The following is a 15,673-nucleotide window of genomic DNA, read 5'->3' as shown; positions in this document are numbered from 1 at the left end:
GGCCAGACACAAACCCCAAACCAAAACCCCCTACAGGGCTGAATGGCCTACTCCTGTTCCTAAAAAACAATGCCCAACATTTTAAATCCATTTCTAGCTTTGGATAGAAAACTAAAAGAACCATTTTACACTGATAACAGGAGAAAGCGTGTCTCAAAAGAAGGAAAATCACATGATTCCTCTGCACGCCATATAAAACTTATTTTATAACTACTTTAAGGTTTTTTTTTTTTACAGTTGAGTTTAACGTTGAAAACTCATTTTTAGTTGTGTTTTGTTTACTTGTGCATGTTAAAAAAAAGACACAAAGCCATACATCTGACTGAGAAGCCAACAGTGAAATATACAACATCAGCAATGTCACTGTTAAAGGTGTAAAAATTAAATACTGTTGTCAAACAATTTAACCAAACAACAAAAATTCAGTTTTGGGTCCTTTCAAACATACACAAGTATCAGTATTCAAAAAAATACCAATGTAATTAAAATCAGAGTAATATTTCCAATTATGCATTCATCTGTAACAGAGACTTAGGGCTGGATTTTGCCAATGGGGAGCTTTTGGAGGCGGGACTCCACTTGTCGGGTTTCAGTCCTGCCTCCATCAACTTCTGGCCAACCCACGCTATTTTCCCTTGATTGACCTTGTTAAGCCCACCCAACGGGCTTAGCAGGCCAATTAAGGGAAAGCCGGTTACAGAGAACGTCAGCGTATGACGTTTCATCTGTCAAAAATTTTTGACAGATGAATTGTCATCGTTTGACAGCTCTGTGAAGCTGTCAAACACTAACATTCTTTGTAGTTTGAGGAGTTCTTGAATTCAAGACCTCATCAAACCTCTTTCTTTTGTAGAAATTAGATGGCTGCTGCACTGGAGAATGCAACGGCCATCTGTCATCTCTGCCGCAGAGGTGCGAGACTCTCCGCATACCCACTGATTGAAGCCTGCAAGAAGAAACAAAGGTAAGTACACTTTTTCTAACACTTTGCACTTACCTCAGATACTCACCTCTCCACATTTGCACCCATCACTCACCTCCACAGCACACTTTTGGGCCCCTCCGACCCCCACAGACCCACTACTCGCCTCGGTGACCCTGGCGGGTTTCGGAGCCTTCGGGAAGCCCGCACTTGTGTGGGCAAAATGGGGTTAATCCTCTTATCTGCCTGTTAACTACCTGTTAACAGGCAGATAACTAGCACTAATCCCTTCCTGCCTACAAGGAGATGGGACCCGGCGCGGGACGGCTTCCCGCCTCCTGGCAAGAAGGCGGGTTGGGCACCCACCCCCAAATTCTGCCATTTTCCCGGCAGTCCCACCTCCAAACCCGCCTCCCCAGGGCTGGCAAGATCGCGCCCATAGTAGCATAAACTAAGTTTAAAAGAAGTGCAATGTCCTGTAAATTTTTTATCAACTGTAAAAGACTGAAACCCTCAGCATTTCAGAATACAAATGCTCCCTGTACAGGCAAGATCATGTACTTAAGCAAATCTCGTGTTTTATGCAAAAAACAGTTGATCACAGGTCATCAACATGAACCTTAATGTTTCTGTATCATATATAAGAAAGCAGTAAGTTTGGTATTATGAAAAAGCAATTATTGTACACGTTGCATACTATGTCTGGACGGTGAAACAAACGGAGACTGTATTGCCATTATATTTCACAGCTTTTTAAAAAGATTATTAGCTAATCACAAAGGCACAATGTGCACGCAACTCACTTTTGGATAAGTTAAAAGTCCGAATCACTCAGATAAGAAGGGATTAACACAAATTATATTGCTGTACATAAATATTTCCTTGGAACGTGTTGCACCTCCTAAAATTATGCTTACAGTTATGACCGTTGTAGCAATAATGGATGAAAGTGCAGAGATTTAACTAATTAACTGTAATTGTTCTGTGCAGCAGGACAATTTCCTTCTGTCGAAAGTCAAATCACTAAACTAAATTAAAATCAAACAACAAATATCTATACCTGTTGCTGTTCCGTACTAAAAAGATAACTAGCCATCAATTGCAAGGCTTCAGGATTGTCCGGATCATGCTCCAAGGCCTTTTCCAGGGCTTCTTTGCATTTATTTGAAGCTTCATCCTCTAAACTGTAAACAAAATTTAAATGATCAGACATAAAAACCAAGTACAGTTACTCACCTGAAAAACAAGTTAGTACAACTGATTATAATATATTCTACTGATTATATAACATACACTTTTGCATTAACTAAATAGAGATTTGCAGATATGTTTATAGACACAATACAAATATCCAAAACAAAAACACTGTTACAATTCAAATACTTGAATAATTCAAGTAAAAGTCAAACTATTATCATACATCTACTGGACTTTATTTTCAGTCCCATCACTGACTTTTTTTTACAAAAGTGAAAAAGTAAGTTACTTCAGAGGTAGTGGTCAGAATTCTTCAAATAAAGAAATGATTCATTGCTCCAGCCAATTTTAGCATCAATTTTATGAATTACTCATGTATTTTGAAATTTGCAATCTTATTGCCATCCAAATCTAGGGCTCTTTTCTCAAAAAAAGAGAAAATCGAGGGGTGACCTGATGGAGGCCTTTAAGATTATGAAAGAGCTCGAGAAGGTATGGAGTGCTGCCTTCTTGGCCCGCTGCAGTCCGTGGGGTGAAGGTACTCCCACAGTGCTGTTAGGGAGGGAGTTCCAGGATTTTGACCCAACGACGATGAAGGAATGGCGATATACTTCCAAATCAGGATGGTGTGTGACTTGGAGGAGAACTTGCAGGTGGTGGTGTTCCCATGCGCCTGCTGCCCTTGTCCGTCTAGATGATAAAGGTCGGGAGTTTGGGAGGCGCTGTCGAAGAAGGTTTGGCGAGTTGCTCCAGTGCATTTTGTAGATGGTACACACTGCAGCCACAGTGAGTTGGTGGAGGGAGTGAATGGTTAAGGTGATGGATGGGGTACCAATCAAGCAGGCTGCTTTGTCTTGGATGGTGTCGAGCTGCACTCACACAGGCAAGTGGAGAATATTCCATCAAACTCCTGACTTGTGCCTTGTAGATGGTGGAAAGGCTTTGGGGAGTCAGGAGGTGAGACACTTGCCACAGAATAGAAACATAGAAGATAGGAGCAGGAATAGGCCATTCGGTCCCTCCAGCTGGTTCTGCCATTTAATGAGATCATGGTTGATCATCCAAATTCAGTACCCTGTCCCTGCTTTTTCCCCATATCCCTTGATCCCTTTAGCCTTAAGAAATATATTGAACTCCTTCTTCAATATCAGCCTTAAACCTGCTCTTGTTGCCACAGTATTTATGTGGCTGGTCCAGTTAAGTTTCTGGTCAATGGTGACCCCCAGGATATTGATGGTGGGGGATTTGGCGATGGTAATGCCGTTGAATGTCAAGGGCCGATGGTCAGACTCTCTCTTGTTAGAGATGGTCATTGCCTGGCACTTGTGTGGCGCGAATGTTACTTGCCACTTATTAGGTCAAACCTGAATGTCGTCCAGATCTTGCTCCATGCAACACTGTGCAATCATGAGCGAACATCCCCACTTCTGACCTTCTGATAGAGGGAAGGTCATTGATGAAGCGGCTGAAGATCATTGTGCCTAGGACACTGCCCTGAGGAACCCCTGCAACAATGTCCTTGGGCTGAGATGATTGGTCTCCAACAACCACAACCATCTTCCTTTGCGCTAGGTATGACTCCAGCCAGTGGAGAGTTTTCCACCTGATTCCCATTGACTTCAGTTTTACGAGGGTCCCTTGATGCTACACTCGATCAAATGCTGCCTTGATGTCAAGGGCAGTCACTCTCACCTCAGCTCTGAAATTCAACTCTTTTATCCATGTTTGGGCCAAGGCTGTAATGCGGTCTGGAGCCGAGTGGTCCTGGCGGAAACCAAACTGAGCTTCGGTGATTAAGTGCTGCTTGATAGCACTGTCGATTACACCTTCCATCACTTTGCCGATGTTTGAGAGTAAACCGATGGTTGGTCAGATTGGATTTGTCCTGCTTTAGTAAACAGGGCATACCAGGGCAATTTTCCACATTGTCGGGTAGATGCCAGTGTTGTAGCTGTAATGGAACAGTTTGGCTAGAGGCACGGCTAGTTCGAGAACACAAGTCTTCAGCACGACAGCCGGGATGTTGTCGGGGCCCATAGCCTTTGCTGTATCCTGTACGCTCAGCCGTTTCTTGATATCGCGTGGAGTGAATTGAATTGGCTGAAGACCGGCTTCGGTGATGGTGGGGACCTCAGGAGGAGGCAGAGATGGATCATCCACTTGGCACTTCTGGCTGAAGATGGTTGCAAACGATTCAGCCTTGTCTTTTGTACTTACATGCTGGGCTCCGCCATCATTGAGGATAGGTATGTTCGTGGAGCCTCCTCCCATTAGTTGTTTAATGGTTCACCACCATTCACGACTGGATGTGGCAGGACTGCAGAGCTTTGATCTGATCCGTTGGTTGGGGGATCGCTTAGCTCTGCTTATAGCAAGCTATTTCTGCTGTTTAGCATGCATGTAGTCCTATTATGTAGCTTCACCAGGTTGGCACTTCACTTTTAGGTACACCTGGTGCTGCTCCTGGCATGCTCTTCTACACTCCTCATTGAACCTGGCCCGATGGTAATGGCATAGTGAGGAATATGCCGGGCCATGAGGTTACAGATTGTGGTGGAATAGAATTCTACTGCTGCTGATGGCCCACAGCGCCTCATGGATGCCCAGTATTTAGCGGCTAGATCTGTCTGAATCTATCACATTTAGCACTGTGGTAGTGCCACACAACACAATGGTGCGTGTCCTCAGTGTGAAGACTGGACTTCATCTCCACAATGACTGTGTGGTCACTCCTACCAATACTGTCATGAACAGATGCATCTGCAACAGGTAGATATGCGAGAATGAGGTCAAGTAGATTTTTCCCTCGTTGGTTTATCACCACCTGCCGCAGACCCAGTCTGGCAGTTAGGTCCTTCAGGACTCGGCCAGCTCGGTCAGTAGTGGTGCTGCCGAGTCAATCTTGGTGGTGGACATTGAAGTCCCCCACCCAGAGTACATTCTGTGCCCTTGCTACTCTCAGTGCTTCTTCCAAGTGGTGTTCAACATGGAGGAGTACTGATCCATCAGCTGAGGGAGGGCGATAGGTGGTAATCAGCAGGAGGTTTCCTTGCCCATGTTTGACCTGATGCCATTAGACTTCATGGGGTCCAGAGTCAATGTTGAGGACTCCCAGAGCCACTCCTTCCCGACTGTATACCACGGTGCCACCACCTCTGATGAGTCTGTCCTGCCGGTGGGACAGGACATACCCAGGGATGGTGATGGAGGAGTTCGGGACATTGGCTGAAAGGTATGATTCTGAGTACGGCCAGGCTGTTGCTTGACTAGTCTGTGGGACAGCTCTCCCAAATTTGGCACGAGTCCCCAGATGCTTGTGAGGAGGACTTTGCAGGGTTGACTGGGCTGGGTGTGTCTTTGTTGTGTCCGGTGCCTACGTCGATGCCGGGTAGTCCGTCCGGTTTTATTCTTAGCACACTTCTTTGTAGCGGTTTGGTACAACTGAGTGGCTTGCTAGGCCATTTCAGAGGGCAGTTATGAGTCAAACACATTGCTGTGGGTCTTGAATCACATTTAGGCCAGGATGGCAGATTTCCTTCCCTGAAGGACATTAATGAATCAGATGGGTTTTTACGACAATCCAGTAGTTTCATGGTTACCATTACTGATGATAGCTTTTTATTCCAGATTTATTTAATTAACTGAATTTAAATTCCCCAGCTGCCGTGGTGAGATTTCAACTCATGTCTCCGGATCATTAGTCCAGGCCTCCAGATTACTAGTCCAGTAAAATAACCATTATGCTACCGCAGCCCTGGACTCCAAGGGTTAAGTTACTTGGACAAATTACACAAACTAGGGTAGTATTCCCTGGAATGTAGAAAGTTAAGTGGTGATTTGATCAAAGTTTTCAAGATATTAAGGGGAACTGATTGGGTAGATAGAGAGAAACTATTTTCGCTGGTTGGGGAATCTAGGACTAGAGGACATAGTCTAAAAATTAAAGCCAGGCCTTTCAGGAGTGATGTTAGGAAACACTTCTACACACAAAGGGTGGTAGAAGTTTGGAACTCTCTTCCGCGAACGGCAGTTGATGCTAGATCAATTGTTAATTTTAAATCCGAGATTGATAGATTTCTGTTAACGAAAGGTATTAAGGGCAAACGTGGGTATATGGAGTTAGGTCACAGATCAGTCATGATCTCATTGAATGGCGAAACAGGCTTGAAAGGCTAAATGGCCTACTCCTGTTCCTATGAAGGTCAGCGAGCACAGGGGATAAAGGGACCATCTTTTTTTCATGAGCATTAACAGATTCGCAATTAATACAATAGTTAACACTAATAAAAGAAACAAATAACAGAAAAAAGTAAAATACCACAAAGAAGAAATAATGCACAAAGAAACAGCAATTTATAAACATTAGAGACTAACTAGTTCAACATTGAATGGAGTAACTCAAAGACTCAGCCCTGCAGTGTTTGTGAATTAGAGCCGTTTCAAATATTAGTAATCCTCTTTGTGCAATATTATATAATATCTTGTTTACAAGCTGCTAAAGTTTCAGTTTCACTCTCAAAGGTCGTATAAAATCACTCAATTGTAATAACTGGCTTCTAATTCACTCCCATCTATCTATTACCATATATTTAATAATAGGATTTGGCTAACAAATACACAGTATATGTACACCCCCTACTGCCCAAAATATTACAGTAAAAGTTTCACCTTGACCAGCACAAGTGCTGTAAATTCACAACTGAATAAAATAAACAATGCCTTTCTGGTCATGAACATATTTTGACTGCACATTATATATTACACAGTGTGAACTGCTTAACTGTGCAAGCAATGTACTAAAACAAGACAAGTGAAGCTGAAATATAATATACTGTATTGTACATAGTCAGTACTATCTGAGAAGACACTATCAAAATCCAAAGCAGTCTGATGCACCAACTTCTAACTAAGAGAGTGCAGCCTTTGCAGAATGTATAGATACCCACTGGACCGACATCACCAGAGAGCCTCCTGGTAAGAGATGGGAACTTAAATTTCTAACCTCCATAGGGAGTGAAGAGACTGATAAATTGATTGGTCTCCTACACTGCAGCCATTTTTTTTTAAACAGCAAATTATACGCCTGGGAGACTATTTACACTCAAAGGAATCTTCCAAAGCTGCCCTTCTCCACAGAAGTACAACAGTGAATTTAATCTTCACTTACTGAGCCAGGACCACTGGAGAACACACATTAGACTGTGGAAAATCTGATTTGTCTTTTGGCAATCTAATAAATATGGAAGTGGAAAAAAAAGGGGGTTTGACAAATTGCACAAATGTTATGCCCCAAGTGAATGTAATGCAGTCACAATGGTAACAGAATCTCATCCAACTCCATGCAAATCATTCTTTGTAAAACATGAACGACTAAAATGCGTGGGACAAAGTGAGTTAAAAAACTCCGTCTCAAAATCCAAAACTGTAGTAATACATGAATAACATGTCAGTTTTCATTTATTCTGTTAAAATTGCTGCAAACAGGATTGAAACTGTCTTTAAAGAGATCAATTTAAAGCCATTTTGGTAGCATTGCAGTTAAAATAGAAATGTTATTCAGATCTAAAACTGTACAGCACCACCTAGTGTTGAAGACAAAACTGGTTCAATACAACCACAGCCTTAAATCAGGACCAGAAATTGGGAATTTAAAACAAACAGCAGCATATATAATTCACTTGAAGGTATTTAACTAAAATTGCACTAGAATAAATTTAGCATCTAACAACCCACCGCACTGAAATCAAGACTGCGTACACAATCCTTCCAGGACAACAAAACCATGAAACTTACCTGTGACTTGAACTAAACAGATAAAATACTAATAATATGTGGGAAAATAGCCAAAATTTTAATCTATTTATTCGAAGTAAATTTGGTAGTAATGCTGCAAATAAAAAACCTGCTTTCAATAAGCCAACCATTTTAACCAGGGAATGCAGTTTCACATCTTACGGAAATGTAAGTTTGCACCCACAGCAGTAGAAGACATGGTTTCTGTTTTTATAAACTCAATTATTGTTTACATCAATCTTCAGTTATTGGCATTGATTTCCATTTTCACAATGTACTTTATTAAAATTTCCCACCAATCTATGACTAATGGTACTTTAAATGTCGATGACACCTTCCATCACTTTATGATAATCTGTATCACTTGCCATTCCTGCTTTCTCCACTCTCCCCCATCCCTGCAAAAAAAATACAAACCCTCCACTTGATGCCACACTCTGACAGCACAGAGGAGAATGAGAATTAGAAGTCAGCAGTTGTCGGTAGTTAGGAAACAATAAGATCAAGGGAACAAAATACATCCTCTACAATAATGAATACAGAGTAAATAGTGACAATTAAAAAGAATCATAAGCCCTCAAATTCTTAGCAGCCTGCTCCACTGGTGCAAGTGGTGGGAGCGGGGTTGGGGGCAGGTGAAAAACCTGCCAATAGTTCCCCCTCGACTGAATTTTAATTCCTATCGCAAACCCCCAGTGGACATCTTCCTTTCTGTCTTCCCTGGCTCCAGGAATTTCAGGGCCAGAGTTTTACAGCAAAGAAAGAGACGACTTCACCCATCATATCCACGCCCTCTGGCAGAGAGCGAGCCAAGTCCCATTCTCCTTTTCAATATTTATGTTTCCCTTTGGAGTCTGCTCCAGCTTTGGTTCTGGTAGAGGATTTCATGTCCTAACAACTCTCTGGTTTAAAAAAAACCTAACTTCTCCCTTCTTTCTTCTTGATGATCTTGAAACTGTGCCCTTAAGTTCCAAATTCTCTACCAGGTGAAATAGTTTCCCCCATTTACCTAATCAAAACCCTTCATAATTTTTTATATCTCTCTTATATCTCCTTTTAACCTTCTATGTTCTCGTGAAACGAGCACCAGTGCCTCTAGTCTCTCCTCAAAACTAATGCCTCTCTTCCTTAGTATCATCTTAGTGAATTTCTTTTTCTCCCTTTGGATGTCCTTGCCCTCATTCATGAAGTAGAAGACCCAAACCCTGAAACAATATTCCAACTGTGGCCTAAACAGTGATTTGCATAGGTTTAGTGTTACCCATTCTTTTTTACTCTATACCACTATTTATAAAACCAAGGATCAAATACATTTTTAATGGTGTCCTCCCACTTTTAAAGATTTGTGTATTTTTTTTTATTCATTCATGGGACGTGGGCATTGCTGGTAAGGCCAGCATTTATTGCCCATCCTTAATTACCCTTGAGAAGGTGGTGGTGAGCCGTCTGTGTGTACTCCCGCAGTGCTGTTAGGGAGGGAGTTCTAGGATTTTGACCCAGCAACGACGAGGAACAGCAATATATTTCCAAGTCAGGATGGTGCGTGACTTGGAGGGGAACCTGCAGGTGGTGGTGTTCCCATGCGCCTGCTGCCCTTGTCCTTCTAGGTGGTAGAGGTCGCAGGTCTGGGAAGTGCTGTTGGAGGGGCCTTGGCGAGCTGCTACAGTACATCTTGTAGCTGGTACACACTGCAGCCATGGTGTGTCGGCGATGGAGGGAGTGAGTGTTTAAGGTGCTGGATGGGATGCCAATCAAGCGGGCTGCTTTGTCCTGGATGGTGTCGAGCTTCTTGAGTGTTGCTGGAGCTGCACTCATCCAGGCAAGTGGAGAGTATTCCATCACACTCCTTACTTGTGCCTTGTAGATGGTGGAAAGGCTTTGCTGAGTCAGATGAGACACTTGCCACAGAATACCTAGCCTCTGACCTGCTCTTGTTGCCACAGTATTTATGTGACTGGTCCAGTTAAATTTCTGGTCAATGGTGACCCCCCCAGGATGTTGATGGTGGGGGAATTGGCAATGATAATGCCATTGAATGTCAAGGGGAGGCAGCTAGACTCTCTCTTGTTAGAGATAGTCATTGCCTGGCACTTGCCAATTATCAACCCAAACCTGAATGTCGTCCAGGTCTTGCTGAATGCGGGCACAGACTGCTTCATTATCTGAGGAGCTGCGAATGGAACTGAACACTGTGCAATCAGCAGCAGGGAACACTCCCACTCCTGACCTTATGATGGAGGGAGGGTTATTGATAAAGCAGCTGAAAATGGTTGGGCCTAGGACAGTGCCCTGAGGAACTCCTGCAGCGATGTCCTGGTGCTGAGATGATTGACTTTCAACAACCACAACCATCTTCCTTTGTGCTAGGTATTTGAACCCCCAAGTCACTCTGTTTCTCTACTACTTTGAAAGCTTTACCGTTTTAGTATATTCTTCCTTCCAAACTGCATCACCTCACATTTCTCTGCATTAAATGTCATCTGATATTTATCAGCCCATATTTATGTTGCTTCTTGTCCTCTACAGTTAACTAGGCTCCCTATTTTTGTGTCCGCTGCAAATTTTGATTCTGTGCTCCTGTGCCAAAGTTCAGATTGTTTTTTTTTCCTATTTGAGAAGTCCTTTTATCTTTAAATCCCTCCAATCCAAAAAACATCTATTAACCACTATTCCATCTCCTGTCCTTTAACCGACTTGCTACCCATGCTGTAATATTCTAAACAACAACAACTTGTATTTATATAGCGTCTATAATGTAGTAAGACGTCCCAAGGCGCTTCACAGGAGCATTATAAAACAAAATTTGACACCGAGCCACAGAAGGAGATATTAGGGCAGATGACCAAAAGCTTGGTTAAAGAGGTAGGTTTGAAGGAGCGTGTTAAAGGAGGAAAGAGAGGCGGAGAGATTTAGGGAGGGAATTCCAGAGCTTAGGGCCTTGGCAGCTGAAGGCACGGCCACCAATGGTGGAGTGATTAAAATCGGGGATGCTGAAGAGGCCAGAATTAGAGAAGCGCAGATATCTCGGAGGTTGTGGGGCTGGAGGAGATTACAGAGGGAGGGGCGGGGCCATGGAGGGATTTGAAAACAAGGATGAGAATTTTTAAATCGAGGCGTTGCTTAACCGGGAGCTAATGTAGGTCAGCGAGCACAGGGGAGATGGGTGAACGGGACTAAATGACTAATAACTTTAACTACTATTACGAACTCTAGAAGCTTACCCACTACCAATGTTAGGCCGATTGGTCAACAATCACTTAGTACTGTACCTCCTTTGGAACCGAGATGTTACATTAGCAACCTTCCAATCCTCTGGCGCAACTTTCAAATCAAACATCTTAGAATACGGAAAACTGGTCACAGCCTTTGCCCTTGGCATGCCATCAGTGCCTGGTGCCTTTTCAGTACTAGTTCCTTATCTAGTCATTTTAACTAATTGCTCCTCTTGTACTCTCTTATTTCTACTACCATAATCTTCTGTGAAAACCAAGGCAGAATATCCATTTATTATCTCAGCCATTCCTTTACACTCCATAAGATTTCCTTTCATCTCTAGTCAATCCCACCCTTTCTTTAATTACTCCCCTACTTTTTATGTTTATAAAATCCTTTACTATTTCCTTTGATGTTATCTGCCAGTCTTCTTTCATAACCTCTCAATATGTTTTTTGTGTCCCCTAAATATTTTTATGCTCTGCTTAATCTTTTGTGTTATTAACCCCAGATTTTCCATGATTAAGACTCATTTTAATTTCTCTACTCATCCAACGAACTTCAGCTTTTGGGGAAATTACCACTTGCACGTGTGTGGTTATTGGTGAACTTTTTTTTGAAAATGGGATTCATATTTCTTGTTTCACACAAGCACGATCCAACAGTGCAAAAAAACAAAGTCAGCTCATCACAGGAACACAAAATATTTAATGAAAACAATCACAGAGGCATAGGCATCAGAAAACTAGTAAGGGTATGATTAAATATAACTCCTAGGTATCTATTATTTTATGAATATGTTTTTATGATTTGAAGTGGCACTTGAAAATACTGTGCCTTTCACATTGCTTTCTGAAGGCTTCTCTGAATCTAGAGCTGAGAGCCATTAGCTGAGCAATTCCAACGTATGAAAATCTTAATCGTATTCTCAACATGGAGCTAAGAGCCATTTCAAAAGCACTTAACCTTGTTGATATGAATTTATGTTTATAAAGAAAGAACAATGGATACTAAATGTGATTACAAAGCAGGAATCATATGTTGGGGTCAGATGATATTAAACCATGACAACAAAGCTCGAATGGTTTATATTATCACTGAAATAAAGACATCATTGCTTTGATATTAGTCCCAGGTAACTTATTTCTGTTTTTATAGACACACACTATGTACTGTAGTCAGTTGTGGTTAGTTTCTGCTCATAGAGGGTTCCATGGTAGACAGCGAGAAGAATCCATGCAGTTGTTTTGTATTTGGTCTATATTCATGCATCAGAAAATATAATTTTTATGTCAACAGGAAGCATTCGCAACCTGAACCATGTTAGCATATTGTGGCAGTTCACCAAGCAAAATTTGATACTTAAGTAATCAAGTCCACTCAAGTGGAGCAAGGCATTAAATACACATAACCTTGAATGAACACAGAGCATTTTTTTTTAAAGTAAACTGGAGCACCTAGCAGGCTTAGTAGTTGCACTTTCATCTGAGTCAGAAGGTTATCCATTCAAGTCCCACTTAAGTACATGAACACATAATCTAGGCTGACACTCCAGTGCAGTACGGAGGGAATAGTGCAGTCAAAAGTGCCGTCTACAGTTGAGATGTTAAAATGAGGCCCCATCTGCCCTCTCAGATGGACGTAAAAAAATCCTATCACACTTTTTGTTCAAAAGAGCAAGGAGTTCCCCAGTGTTCTCGTCAACATTTATCCCCCAACCAACACCACCAACATAAATGAATTCGCCATTTATCTCATTTCTGTTTGTGAGGCCATGCTGTGTGCAAATTAGCTGCCGTATTTGCCTACAAAACAACAATGGCTGCGCTCCAAAAGTAATTCATTGACTGGGAAGCACACAGACAGCTTTAGGATGTGAAAGGCACGATATAAAAGGCACTATATAAATGCAACTTATTGCTTTCTTCTTTCTTATCACAAACGCAATCTTTTCTAGCTGGAGACCACAAGTAACTAGCAAAATCTCACCAGTCTGATTAAATATTTTCCTCAGATTTGTTTCTCAATTTATAGTCTAAATGCTAAAATAACTTAATTGTATGATGTGCCTCAAAACAGCAATATGTAGCTTCTCATATGGAAGTGGTCGTCAATTATTTCCAAAATAGTCACAGATATTCCAGACATCTGAAATATACACTGCTCTGATCAACTTAAGATTTATGCAAAACAACCCAGTTTATAACTTAGCGTCCTCGCCATTGATTGCTTTCCACCACTCTGTTTCCTAGCAACCAATTCCATCTCCCTCCCTGGCTGCTGTCTCTGGTTGAACCAGACTGTTCGCAACCTCGCCATCCTACTTGTCCCCGACCTGAGCTTCCGACCCTGTATCCTCTTCATCACAGAGATCACCTACCTCCACCTCCGTCTCTGCCCCTGCCTCAGCCCATCCGCTGCCGAAACCCTCATCCATGCTGCGTCGCCTCTCGACTCGACTGTTCCAATGATCACCTGGTCGGTCACCCATCCATCACCCTCCATAACGTTCAGCTCCCCCAATATTCTGCTGCCCGTATCCTATCCCACACCAAGTCCCGCTCACCCATTGTCCCTGTGCTCAATACCTACATTGGCTGCTGGTCCCCCAACACGTGAAAAAAATCCCATCCTCATGTTTGAATCCATTCATGGCCTTGCTCCTCCCTAACTCTGTAAGGTGGTGCAATTAAGTCTGTAGTGGGAGTATAGGATTCTGGAATCGGGTATTTAAAGAGATAAAGTATTCAGGTGTTGAAAAGTGGCTCTTAGCTCAGAAATTAGCTATAAACACCTGGTAGCCCCATCAGCTCACGCATCCAGTCTGTGAAACCCCTTTCTGTACCACAACACTAATCATCAAACACCAACCCCCCATTAAAAAAAATGCTACTTTAATTTGTATATTTTCTAAACTACATGGATTAATCTTGTTAGTGATTGATTGGAGCTTATAGTTTTTAAAATGACTGGAACAACAATAAAATTAAGATTGTAAGAGAATGCAGCCCTCAAATCAACATATTATAATATACTTTACCAGAGGTCAGTGAGGAAAATCTCTGCCAATGAACAAAAAGCCGTAGAGATGTTTTGAGGAGTCACTTCGGTGTTATCAGGATCACAGGATGCTGCTTGTGTGGCCTGTCCAAAAACAAAATCACAAATTTACTTGTATTATAAAATACACTGTACAAACAATTTCATAATTATCAACTGCAATTTTTTCTTACAGCTGTCATCCAGCACCAGACACTAAACTTTGCCAAAAAAGCAAGTGGCACCAGCTGTTTTCCAGATTGCATTTAAAATCCATGTGTACTTTGTTCCAGCAGAGTTATCTAAATCTTTTGATTAGGTTGGCAAGATGTAGCAGGAGCAGAATGTGTAGAAGCATGACACTTTGGGCCCAAAACAGTGCTTGCTACATTGAAGTGTGCGCTTTGCACCAATGCTAATTATTTGGCAATTTTTTAGCTTCACGTGACTTAATGGAGCTAAGTTAGCAATTACGTTTGAAAGTTTGAACAAGTTGAGCCTCTCCCTGTGCTTTCTTTTAAATAGTATAAATCTGGTAAATTTGAATTGAATTTGTAACTTGTTGAATTTAAGCTGAGCAACATATGGGTGTTTAAATAACTCCAGATATAGCTTCACCTGAAGAAAATCACTTGTTAAAGTTTCAGATCATCATTAAATTTAAACTGAAGATTATACCTCACTGGTATCCAGCGCACACAGGACAAAATGCTGACCCTGAAGCATATAACACAACACTGCATACAGCCAAGGTATCAGATAGTCTACTACCCTGATTAATGCCACGCAAGAAATGTACAATCACAACAATATGGAAACCAACGTAAAATTCTGAAATACGTGACAAAATCAGATCAAAAGCAATCCTTCAAGCATTAGAACTATGATTACAGTGGCACTAAACAACAATTTTAAAGAATGACTTTCATATTGACTTGTGGGTATCCGTGAGTCACAAGGTTTATTCAGGCTTATTCAAAATTTCTCCAAAATTAAATTGTTTCAAACACTTTTCAATTTTAACAGATACAGTATAATAAGTTAACAGTACAATGGATTAACAGGTTTTTTTAAATAATCAAATTAAAAATCAGTTATGTCAACCAGAATACATAATAATAACCCAGCCAAAAATTAACCAACAAAAAACATTTATGATATTGCACGAAGAAGACTAACACATGCCATAAAGGTTCAGCACACAGCATTTGGAGCATGTAAAATTCAACCAATATTTCTCGGTTTAAAAAACTGGATAAGCTTCAAAGATTACTACTCACCATCTCCTTCTGCTTTTGGTAGTCTTTAATCATGAGCTCAATGCCTTTGTTGAAGTACTGTACTGCCTCCTGCCCACAGTGGATCTGGCCCAAGTACATGTATTTAGCATAGCCTTCATCAGGGCTCAACACAACAGCTTGCTGAAATACTTTCACCGGAGTCAAAGAACATTTTTTTTCTTTTTATATGGCATAGATTTAATTAATTCCACTACAAAATGTCCCTACT

The 15,673-nt window shown here is 41.5% G+C and overlaps 1 protein-coding gene across 1 annotated transcript in view; it reads right to left on the bottom strand.

The window, feature by feature from the left end:
- LOC147117171 (uncharacterized) overlaps positions 1-15,673 on the bottom strand; it is a 667,391-nt gene that overhangs the window by 644,704 nt on the left and 7,014 nt on the right. The window contains exons 4-6 of the mRNA XM_085987124.1: positions 15,445-15,596; positions 14,166-14,269; positions 1,983-2,106 (exon numbers count right to left, since the gene is read on the bottom strand). Of these exons, the coding sequence (XP_085843250.1) occupies positions 1,983-2,106; positions 14,166-14,269; positions 15,445-15,596 (380 nt within the window). The remainder of the gene's footprint in view (positions 1-1,982; positions 2,107-14,165; positions 14,270-15,444; positions 15,597-15,673) is intronic.

Source organism: Somniosus microcephalus, chromosome 5 (genome assembly GCF_052327205.1).
Source record: "Somniosus microcephalus isolate GS21.2 chromosome 5, FLI_Smic_1.0, whole genome shotgun sequence".
Taxonomy (NCBI): Eukaryota; Metazoa; Chordata; class Chondrichthyes; order Squaliformes; family Somniosidae; genus Somniosus; species Somniosus microcephalus.
Note: the sequence above shows the minus strand (reverse complement) of the source record. Positions and strands in the feature narration are given on the sequence as shown.